Raw genomic sequence first — 12,665 nt, 5'->3', positions numbered from 1 at the left:
CTTTTGGTGGGGGAGGGGTGAACAGTAAAACGTCAATACGATCCCCGACAGCTGTTCCTCAAGATCCCGTAATAACTTCGCAGATGTAAGTCTCGGGAGTTTTCCCACACACAGATAAAGAAAACATCATTAATCTTCATCCCCATACCTCCGTTTCTTAACCCTTGTTCTACCAGCTATTTTTGCACTCTCTCTCTTTCTCCCTCTCTCTCTCTAAACCTTAACCATACGACTCTACCGCAAATCTTCGTAGCTCTATGCCTAAAAGTACTGGTTCCGTTTCGGCCTGTGGCCCTCCCACGCTAAAAACCGCAAGTTGCCCTTATCATAAACATCGGCCACATGATATTTATAATGACTTTTTACACTCTCAAATAAAAAGCCACTAGTACCTTTGATGCTGAACCAGGCGGTTGATTTACTAACGCATATATATATATATATATATATATATATATATATATATATATATATATATATATATATATATATATATATATATATATATATATATATATGTGTGTGTGTGTGTGTGTGTGTGGTGAAGGTCACCCTTTCCCTCCAGAGGCAATAATGGTTTCAAAATCTCTAAAGTAGATCTCTTACGAATGAAAACTTTTATGACCAGCTCCCTTTGACTGGAAAGGGGAAACGTCAATATTATGCCTCTTCCCTCAAAAAGAGACTCTTTTTTTTCAACTCGAAGACTGACTGAAAACCCGATGATGGAAGGCATATCCGTAATAAAGTTTCTGTACTGCAAAATCGTCTGTCTGTATTACTGTATACTGTAATACAGTCACTTGAATAAATAACGAATTGAATTTTAAAAGGGACAACGTCATTTTTTATTTTCAGTGATGGGAAATTTCTCCTCACGATACCATGGCACTAAGAAACCAATTACCATCATGTTAACTACACATGTCATAAATGAAAGTGAAACGTGTCTGCGCCAATTCAACGTTTTCATATTCTTTCTAGAACATCACTTATTCACTTCAGAAAAAGTGTTGTAGCTGAAATGGAACCTTTTAGACATTTTACAAATACACCGTATTTCACTGTAACGCATTTGCTAAACACCACTATTCTTTTGATAACATCACATAAGCACAACTCATTTTTTCCAGAATATTAATAAGACACGAGACTGAAAGGCCTCCCCGGCGAGGCATTTGCAGGGAGGCCTACGGACGACCAGGATTAATAAGCTCTATTAATCCTGCAGAAGACAAGGGCAGGATGATCACAACGGACCTCGGGGGGATTTGAGTACAGATTCCAAATGCTTCCTTCCTTCCAGCTTCCCTTCGACGGAGAGTAAACACACCAGGCTGGAAAGCTCTCCCGAGGAATCACGACCAAGGAATCAGTCCTCCTCCGTGCCACCGTTCGCTACTGGACACCTGAACCAACCTGGAACCTAGAACCATCCCTTGCTCCTTCCCCCGATACAACTGCCGGCAAACTACCGCAACCTCCCGCAAGACCGCAAATCTACACCGCTGTTGCCTGTTCATTCTTACTACGACTATCCCCTCCCTCCCTCCCTCCCAAAGAGTCGCCAGCAACAAACAAACTGACATACGCGTCCACTGAAAAAGTCGGCAAAGGCACGATTCCAAAAGGGAATGTGACTCCATAATCTCTACCTCCTCCTCCCCAGTCGACGAAGTCACCATCCCAGTCGGGAATGAAGTCACATCAAAACTGCAAGAAAATCGAGAAAATCAGACGTCACGACAAACAGCAACACCACCGTGATGACACAAACTCACTTTCCTTCCTTCCGGCTTTCCCACCCCCCGCCCCCCATCCAGTCCCATGATTTTCCAGCAACTACCGCATATACCTTCACTTTCGCACATTTCCCAGGAGGGGGGGTTTAACTGACCCCTTTCCCCCTTCCCCCAAAAAAGGGTTCAAATCATCTCGCAATCAACCGTGTCAATTTCTTTCACTTTCGGCAACATACGCACAATGACAACTTCCTAAGACGAGCGTTTCTTGGGACACGGGCAAAATACTTAGGTATCTTGAATATCATAAACAGAATTCCTAGCCCATTTCATTTATAATCTTTTCTTCTGATTTCCTGGGAAACCTTAATACACCTATTTCTGTCTGTTTTTCTGAATTCTATTAATAATTAAATATAAAACCAATACGTTAAAAGAAAGGGCATAGGGTTTGCAACCTCACCACACACACACACTATATATATATATATATATATATATATATATATATATATATATATATATATATATATATATATATATAGAACGTGTACCTTCGTCAGGAGTACAGAGTGTACCTCCCAGAAGTGGTGACTCAAGAGAAAGGATTACCAATCCACTTACTGGGTAGCCATTAACGCCTGCGACCCAAGAAAGCCGACTAATTACCAGATGCATAATTCAGATTTTTGTCCAATAGGGATGCAACGCATTTGCAGTTATCGATTGCTGTTGTCTATAAGCAGGCAAATATATCTACATAAACCCATATACATTCACGCGAACGCCCTTTCCATTTATGAACTAAAAGAAAAATCAGTCTTTTAAGTCCACGTGGCAAAAATATACAAAAAGCATATAGTAAAAAGTAAAGGGCAATGTGAAAGCATCCGAAAGCATTAGAAAAATAAGGGAAAATTTTTTTTAAATGTAAAAAAATAAAATGAAAAAGAAACGGCATTCTAAAATTCAAGATGATATTGCATTCCGGTGCAATGAAATCTCTGCATGACCTTTCTCCACTTTTGAACTCGCTAACAACCTTCCTGTCATTCCTGAAACCCAGATTTGTTCCATGCAAGTCGCAACGATGAGATTAACTACATGTAACCAACCCCCACTCCCAAACCCACATCCACCCTTAACCAAAATACGTTTGCAAGAACACTTAGGAACAAATGAATTGGCACTAAAATACAGAGGGAGAGAGAGAGAGAGAGAACAAATACATTGGCACTAAAATACAGAGGAGAGAGAGAGAGAGAGAGAGAGAGAGAGAGAGAGAGAGAGAGTGTGTGTGTGTGGTCCGTGGCCCCAATACTTTACCTCCACTCCATCAACCCCTTGTAATGGGTCTTGAGAAACCTTAGAACCTGCACATAATCCGCAGGCGTCATCAAGCACAGTAACAGTATACCTTCGACAACTGGTTCCACTCCCTTACTATGCTCTCTCTCTCTCTCTCTCTCTCTCTCTCTCTCTCTCTCTCTCGTGCTCGACCAGTTCACCTATGCTAACAACCGATGGGCACAACTACAACAGGGCCGTCATATTCTCTACCGTTGTTGTTGCTGTACACGCTTCAGCACGTGCCAACAAAGATGCAAACACGTGACACACAAACAATTTTATATATATATATATATATATATATATATATATATATATATATATATATATATATATATATATATATATATATATATATATATATATATATATATATATATATATATATATATATATATAGTTTCACATAATACTTAATACCTGAATGACAAGTGTAATTATGGCTTCCGTTCCACTGTGAAACGGCCGATGTGCCTAGCCCCCAACAAAAGACCCAACACCCTTCCCTCTATCGGATAATGACGTAGAGGAGTTTTAAGGTACCATGGAGCAACCCCCATCACAATAGGGTTGTTCCCCATCCGGATTTTGCTAATTGTGACGGTACGTCCCGCCAATTAGAATATGTAATCAAAATTCCGCAAAAATTCACTTTTCATTCAAGTTTCTTCCAAGTGTGAAATATACAATAAAACGCTCATTAACAAATAATTTTCAAAACCAGCAAACTCAAATTAAGTCTGAATTTATAACTACAAGTACCACACTTCAACTACAACCAATCCCTAATATGTAGACTCAGAACACTTATACTGAAGAAGTGGTTCTGGAAACTCTTTATTAATTTACTTTTCATGATTGTGAGGAGCCGCACTAGACCCAACAACCAGACTCTGAATGGCAGCCAGGTTTATCGAAATAGCTCTAACTACGTGTTTCAAGTTTTGCGATCATTTTATAGGATCAGACGAGATTGGAACACCTGTTTATGAACAAAGATAATACCAAAGAAATGAAGGTTACTTTGAAATAGTCACACGGGATAATGCTTTGCAAGATAAAGTCGTCAGACAATATAATGTCTTCTAAGATCAAGTCGTCACACAAGATAATGCCCTCTTTGATAAAGTCGTCAGAAAGGCCAATGACTTCAAAGATAAAGTCATAAGACAGGATAATGAAATCTAAGATCAAGTCGGCAGATAGGATAACGCCTTATAAGATCAAGTCGTCAGAAATGCCCTCTAAGATCAAGTCGTCAGACAGGATAATGCCTTCTAAGATCAAGTCGTCAGACAGGATAATGGGTTCTTTGATAAAGTCGTCAGACAGGATAATGCCTTCTAAGATCAAGTCGTCAGACAGAATAATGCCCTCTAAGATCAAGTCGTCAGACAGGATAATGCCCTCTAAGATCAAGTCGTCAGATAGGATAATGCCTTCTAAGATCAAGTCATCAGATAGAATAATGCCTTATAAGATCAAGCTGTCAGACAGGATAATGCCTTTTAACATCAAGTCGTCAACCAGGATAATGCCTTCTTTGACAAAGTCGTCAGACAGTATAATGCCTTCAAGGATCAAGTCGTCAGACAGGATAATGTCTTCTAAGATCAAGTCATCAGATAGAATAATGCCTTCTAAGATCAAGTCGTCAGACAGGATAATGCCTTCTAAGATCAAGTTGTCAGACAGGATAATGCCTTCTAAGATCAAGTTATCAGATAGAATAATGCCTTCTAAGATCAAGTCGTCAGACAGAATAATGATTTCTAAGATCAAGACGTCAAACGGGATAATGCCCTCTAAGATCAAGTAGTCAGACAGGATAATGCCTTCCAAGATCAAGTCATCAGATAGAATAATGCCTTCAAAGATCAAGTCATCAGACAGGATACTGTCCTCTGACATCAAGTCGTCAAACAGGATAATGCCTTCTAAGATCAAGTCATCAGATAGAATAATGCCTTCTAAGATCAAGTTGTCAGACAGGATAATGCCTTTTAAGATCAAGTCATCAGACAGGATAATGCCTTCTTTGACAAAGTCGTCAGACAGGATATGCCTTCTAGGATCAAGTCGTCTGACAGGATATGCCTTCTAGGATCAAGTCGTCAGATAGAATAATGCCTTCAAAGATCAAGTCATCAGATAGAATAATGCCTTCTAAGATCAAGTCGTCAGACAGGATAATGACTTTTAAGATCAAGTCATTAAATAGAATAATGCCTTCTAAGACAAAGTCGTCAGACAAGATAATGTCTTCTATGATCATGTCATCAGATAGAATAATGCCTTCTAAGATCAAGTCTTCAGACAAGATAATGCCTTCTTTGATAAAGTCATCAGACAGGATGATGCCTTCTTTGATAAAGCCATCAGACAGGATAATGCCTCCTTTGATAAAGTCATCAGACAGGATAATGCCTCCTTTGATAAAGTCATCAGACAGGATCATGCCTTCTTTGATAGTCATCAGACAAGATATCTTCTTTGATAAAGTCATCAGACAGGATATCTTCTTTGATAAAGTCATCAGACAGGATAATGCCTTCTTTGATAAAGTCATCAGACAGGATAATGCCTTCTTTGATAAAGCTATCAGACAGGATAATGCCTTCTTTGATAAAGTCGTCAAACAGGATAATGCCTTCTTTGACAAAGTCGTCAGACAGGATAATGTATTCTAAGATTAAGTCATCAGATAGAATAATGCCTTCTAAGATCAAGTCGTCAGACAGGACAATGCCTTCTTTGATAAAGCCATCAGACAGGATAATGTCTTCTAAGATCAAGTCGTCAGACAGGATAATGCCCTCTAACGTCAAGTCGTCAGGCAAGATAATGTCTTCTTTGATAAAGTCGTCAGGCTGGATAATGCCTTCTTGGATCAAGTCGTCAGGCAGGATAATGCCTTCTAGGGTCACGTCGTCAGACAGGATAATGCAAGTCGTCAGACAGGATAATGTCTTCTAAGATCAAGTCATCATATAGAATAATGCCTTCTAGGTCAGGCAAGATAATGCCTTCTTTGATAAAGTCGTCATAAAGGATAATGCCTTCTACGGTCAAGTCATCAGACAAGATAATGTCTTCTAAGATCAAGTCATCTGCCAGGATAATGCCTTCTAAGATAAAGGCGTCAGACAGGATAATGCCTTCTAAGATCAAGTCGTCAGACAGGATAATGCCCTCTAAGATCAAGTCGTCAGACAGGATAATGCATTCTAAGGTAAAGGCGTCATAAAGGATATTGCCTTCTAAGATCACGTCGTCAGACAGGATAATGCCTTCTAAGATCAAGTCGTCAGACAGGATAATGCCTTCTAAGGTAAAGGCGTCATAAAGGATAATGCCTTCTAAGATCAAGTCGTCAGACAAGATAATGCCTTCTAAGATCAAGTCGTCAGACTGAATAATGCCTTCTAAGATAAAGTCGTCAGACAGATTAATGCCTTCTATGATAAAGTCGTCAGACAGGATAATGCCCTATTTGATGAAGTCGTCAGACAGGATAATGTCTTCTAAGATAATGTCATCAGACAGGATAATGTCTTTTAAGATCAACTCTTTAGTAGAAAATAGGGAAAATCGGATAAATTCTGGATGGACTACGAAGATGAAGTTCTCTTTGACCTCCCATTCCACTACGGTACCGAAAAGATCAAGTTTGATCTGCATTTATTTTGCCTAAACCATTTATGCCCACTGATTTTCAGTAACGACCGTCCAAACCATTTGAGGTACACCAAAGTGACTTACTAAGTCACACCAAAAGCCTGTGGAACTACTTTGTTATGGCTTTAGCATTAAAAGATTAGGTGTCAAATCTACTGGAAATGCAGCAGACAGAAACACTGAACAAACTATTAACTGCCAAACGAAAGGCAACGAAACAAAAAATGATTACCAGTGAGCAATCTGTACCGAAGAATAAGCCTAATTGTTCTTCATGAGGTGGTCATGTCACCATACAATGATGTTTTTATCCTGCTTCTGAAATTTGCTAAAGAATGTAAAATTAATCTTTGTTTTACACTGAAACTGGTGACAAAAACGCTCCGGAGACGAGCATAAAGGCACAAATGAAAGTCATGGCATATTTTCAATGTGACACAGAGACTGCCTTCGTATGAAAAGGAAAGTTAATGCTACTGAAATGGCCAAGAGATACCTCAGAATTTCCGTATAGCTTCAAAAGCTTTAGTAACTACCCCTGCCAAGGTCGAAATTACAGTCAGTTAAAGAGATAAACATTCTTAATTTACCACAGATCGTCAGTTCATAAGTTCTGGAATGACTAGCTTATGCAAAAATGGGACAAATATGAGCCTTTGGCTACCGTGCCAGATGTCACTAGGAGGAAATATGAGTAAGGCAAACACTCGGGCATTACTACAGAACAAAGCAGATCAAGCCAGTCCAGGTTGGCCTTCCCCAGACGTTCACGGCAGGTGTGTCAGTCAATGATGACCAGAGTATTTACACGGTCTGCTGACTGATATGCTGGGGAAGGCCACAGAGAAGAAAAAGGAGAGAAATATAATATTGGACAGTGTCCCAAACATTCTTCATGATTGTCATCACTAGAAATACTACGTTTGTGCTTATATAAGGAATGAATGGAAACAAACATGCTTTCTAGGACACACTTCCGCATGGATGGCCTAAGTGAACTTAATTCAGGTAAGTTACTGATTGGGTTTTCTTGGGAGTTCCTCTGCAATAATAATACAGTATATTTTCACTACTGACGAGGAATTATCTACGTAAAAATTATACTCTCAAATATAAGCAAAACTCAAATCATGTAATAAACTGTCAGGGCTACCTTTTTCAAATTCCCTGGACTGAAAACCTTACGGTATGTTGAACTTTGTAACTTTTGATACATAAGGACTTTATGCGTAAACAAAAGTTCAATATGCATTTCATGGGCGACAAAAATTTCGGATTTTTATTTCCTTTATACTTTCTCAGTCTGTGTTCCAAAAATGACTTTAAAAAATGGTAAGCTGTAAGGGGATTTAGTTTAGGATATTCTAACCTCTCTAGCTAAGTATCCAACGCAGGAACACATGAAATATAGAGGAGGACAACACAGATACTTACATAGTGACATCGATAGGACGACTCGTGGCTCCAAGGAAGTCACTGGCAATTTGAAACAGAGTATTTAATTCTTTTCCTAATGGCTTTGGTTGACATCCAATCCGCTTCAGAGAGAGAGAGAGAGAGAGAGAGAGAGAGAGAGAGAGAGAGAGAGAGAGAGAGAATTTGTGAGTGTGTGTGTGTGTTCTCAGTTTCCGATGATGAAAATGCCTGATGCATGGCTTCAATCACTGTATTATTATTATTATTATTATTATTATTATTATTATTATTATTACATCGTCGACATCAATTTCGTCTCTTTCTAACTTTCTCCATTCGTGCTCCAAGCACTTACATAACTGACAACTTAAAACAAAGACAATGAGGGTTCCCAAGGCCTATTCTCCTCCCTTCCTTGCCCAGTTAGGGATCGAACTTGGGGTTCCTAGTTTGCGAACTGAGAGTACTACCAACTTCACCATGAGAACCAGGGAGTAATATAGTAATAAGAGTTTCAATATAGAAAGATACATGAATTAGAACGGTAACAAATGCATGGCCTTCAGAAAAAATATTTCCCCAAGACAAGAAATTTTCATTCACAATCAGCCTTGACGGAACACACATACAAGAGGATTTTCAAGTGCCGTTGTAAATGTACAGGGACGTCTTGCAAGCATGACTAATGTACGCATTCCTGAAAATGTACAACACAGCAACAACACACTTTACTGTAACAGATCTGCAAGTTTATGCCTCGTTTCAAAAAGGAAACTTCGACAGAAAATAAAGTTCAGAAAATATCAGAAACCTTGAAAAAAGACGCAAAAAACATAAAAATTTTCCGATCATGTCAGGTAACAGATCTAGTGACACGTGTGTGTGTGTCATGCCAACTTGACAAAGCCATATAAAAAATATTTGAGAGTCGAAAGACAAGAGAAACAAGAACTTTTAGGTAATTCCATATAGAAAAGGGCTATATGTACGAGGTGTGTTCCAAGAGTAATGAAACTAATTTTTTATCCTTGGTGGGCATGATCTGTAACCGAATCAGGGAGTGGGCGAGTAGGTTTGGATATGGAGGAAACATTGTATCTACTGTCAGTTGAATATGAGCAATTAGAAGAAGTAGGTGTGTTAAGAAGTGCTGCTGTGTCCAGCAATCTCGTTTCAATCTGAAATGCAGTTATCTAGCGAAAAACATAGTGCTTTCAAATTTTCAGAAACGGTTGAAATGATTAATTCTGCATATAGACAACATACACTGTCAAGGACACAAATCTACAGATGGCATAAGGCCTTCAAGGACGGCCGTGAAAATGTTGAAGATGAAACACGATCTGGGCACCCTTCATCATCAAGAACAGATGAAAATGTTGCCCGTATGAAGGCTGTCTTGGAAACTGACAGGCGAATGAACATCAGACTCATTGCTGATGAAGCAGGAATACCAACAAGTCGTCCATCGAAATGTTACCAAGCATTTGAACATGAGGAAGATTTGTGCCAAACTTGTGCCCAAGAACTTGACTGAGGAACAGAAAGAAACTCGTCTTTCCATTTGTCAGGATATTGTCAGCCGTTTGTCTATGAACCAAACATGTTAAATACAGAGATTACTGGTGACGAATCATGGGTGTTCGAGTACGATCCCGAAACAAAAGGTCAAAGTTGTGAGTGGGACACTCCAGCATCACCCAAAACGAAGAGAGCACGCATGGCCAAATCTTGAGTGAAATCGATGTTGTTTGTGTTTTCGATGCAAAGGGGTCATCCACAAACAGTTTGTACCTTAAGGGACCACTGTTAACCAAACCTTTTACCGAGAAGTTCTAGAAAGTTTGAGAAAAAGAGTTTTGCGGGTTCGCCCTGAGATTGCCACTTCTTGGATCCTTCACCACGACAAAGCTCTGTGTCACACCGCCTTGTCTATTAACGAAATTTTGGCCAAGAAATCCATTGCAACGATTCCACACCTAACTTGCAACACAGATCTGGCCCCCTGTGACTTTTTTTATTTTCACAAAACTGAAATCTCACCTCAAAGGGGCTCATTTTGGGAGCTTAGAGAACATCCAAAGAGCTGTGACTACCAGTCTTAACAACATTTCGGATAATGACTTCCAGCACTGTTATGAAGACTGGAAAAATCGCTGGAGCCGCTGTATTCATTCCAGGGGATGTTATTTTGAGGGAGACATTGTTCCTTTGTCAAAATTTCCGATAAAAATATACTTTGTGAATTTAGTTTCGTTTCTTTTGGGACAAACCTCGTATACATACATACATACATACATGTATATACATACATGCATATATACTCGTATATGCATGTATGTATGTATGTGTATATATAACCATTTTTTATATGAAATTACCTAAAAGATCTTGTCACTTCTCTTGTATCTTTCGATTCTCAACAATTTTTTCATATCGTTTTTGTAATCTGTAAATTTATACACACAAATATATATACATTACACACACACACACACACACACACACATATATATATATATATATATATATATATATATATATATATATATATATATAATGATTTGCAAGACAGCAACTAATAAGCAGAAACAGCCCGTTATCATCAAAGGCAGCAGATACGGCACAGATATTCGACATATCACCTGACCTGATAATGCTCGAACCGTCGGCAAATAAACACCACACAAAACTGTGTTTGAGCAACGACTCTGAAGGAGGCAGGAATTATAAATGATTAAACATCCAAAACTTTACGTCAGGATGCCATAATTAATATTTGTGACAAATATTAACAATTACTTACGAAATTTAAGTAATCACTACTTTCTCAATATTTCAGAATTGGCGAAGTCAACTTATCCTCAATGACAACAGTACTTCTCGTCGCTAGATACAAAGGGACCATTTCCTAAGCATTTTACAACAATACTTGAAATACAAAACACTTATATCGAGGGGCATACTTTTGGAAGTAGTTGCTTCTACATCTTTATACTTCTTCGCCGTGCCTCTCTCGCTCAATAAATTTCAATGACAACTGCAAAATGGAGCAATGATAGGAGATTACTCTATTGAGTCGTCAGGTTCTCCAAAACACTTATTCTATCAAGCGTAATAAAAGTCTCCCTATGCTACGAAGGACAGTATCGCACTCATGCACACCCACGGTTTCTACCTTACACATCGTCATCTCTGAGGAGTTCCAATCTCGAACGTTTGTGAGTAGCGCAAAAGGCTCGGCCTCCAGTGTGACTGCTGTACAGAAAAACACTTAGCTAATGCAACCCCAAACGGGTTTTCTAAGCTACTGCAACGTCGTCGAGTTTATACTACGTTGAAATCGACAACTTATTTATTATAAATGGAATGGAACTTAAAACTTAGGGCAAAGGCCAAGCGCCTTGACGTATGAGGTCATTCAGCGCTGAGAGGGAAATGGAGAATAAGAAAGTTTGAAAGGTGTAACAGGAAGAAAATCTCGCAGCTGCACTGTGAATCAACTGTTTGGAGATAAGGGTGGAAAGTAAGATGAAAGAAAGAAAATATGAACGGAGGTACAACAAAAGGATTGAAAGAGGTTACAGCTATGGGCCTAAAGGACGCTGCAAAGAACCTTAAAAACTGTATACAGTGCACCGTGCTAAGTGCACTGACGGTACTTCCCCCCCTACAAGGACAACTTATTTATTGAAAGCACCAAAATCATATTTACTGAAGGCACCAGGATGGTATCCCGCCCGCAGCGGGCAACTGGAATTGCAAATGAAAACGTAACTTCGTTTGACGAACTAACTCGACATCATTTCTGAAAGTCTTGAACTACCAGGACACGTCCCTTGAGCCGCTGAGGAACAACGAAAGAAGCAAAGTGCCAAGAGTTCGAGGCATCCAACGACTACTAAGTACAAGTTGTTCAGCAAATAAAAGGCACAAGAGGTCGGGCGAAGTAAGGGCGGGCTGAGAAGACTCGAAGACTTGGAAGAGGTCATTTTGTTCTTGTTGTTAAAGGAGGTTGAAAACAGGATTCGAGTTAATGATATGTAACCAGGAGGTTACAAAAGTTGAGACATACGTACACGAATAAAGTAACTATGTCAACATTTTTCTTCTCTTAAATAGGCTTAGCAAGCGACCAATAATTAGACGTTATGTATAACAGACATCAATTCCTCATATACAAATGAAAGTTAGTTATTACCGCTAATGATATCAAATACAAATGTTTCATTTTTATCTACAATATTACCACGCCATAAGATGAAAAAAAAATTTAAGAGCAAGTGATTCAAATTTACAATTTACTGCTAATGATATCAAATAGAATTGTTTCATTTTTATCTACAGTATTACCACGCCAAAAGATAAAAAAAAAATTTTTTTAAGAGCAAGCATATGGACTCCCTCATACGAGAGTCAAATTTCTGCCAATATTGGCAGAATATTCCTGAAAAATACACTCGTAAGAAATACACAGAA

At 38.9% G+C, this 12,665-nt stretch overlaps 2 protein-coding genes across 2 annotated transcripts in view; one reads left to right on the top strand and one right to left on the bottom strand.

Annotated features, from left to right (window-relative positions):
* Positions 1 to 12,665, bottom strand: part of LOC136831518 (membrane-associated guanylate kinase, WW and PDZ domain-containing protein 1-like) — a 266,401-nt gene that overhangs the window by 177,610 nt on the left and 76,126 nt on the right. The gene's annotated exons all lie outside the window — the stretch shown is intronic.
* LOC136837147 (uncharacterized) lies at positions 4,270 to 4,911 on the top strand. The gene has a single exon (XM_067101784.1). It carries the CDS (start codon positions 4,270 to 4,272, stop codon positions 4,909 to 4,911), a length of 642 nt encoding a protein of 213 aa, XP_066957885.1.

Source organism: Macrobrachium rosenbergii, chromosome 4 (genome assembly GCF_040412425.1).
Source record: "Macrobrachium rosenbergii isolate ZJJX-2024 chromosome 4, ASM4041242v1, whole genome shotgun sequence".
Taxonomy (NCBI): Eukaryota; Metazoa; Arthropoda; class Malacostraca; order Decapoda; family Palaemonidae; genus Macrobrachium; species Macrobrachium rosenbergii.
This window is presented reverse-complemented; position numbering and strand designations above follow the sequence as displayed.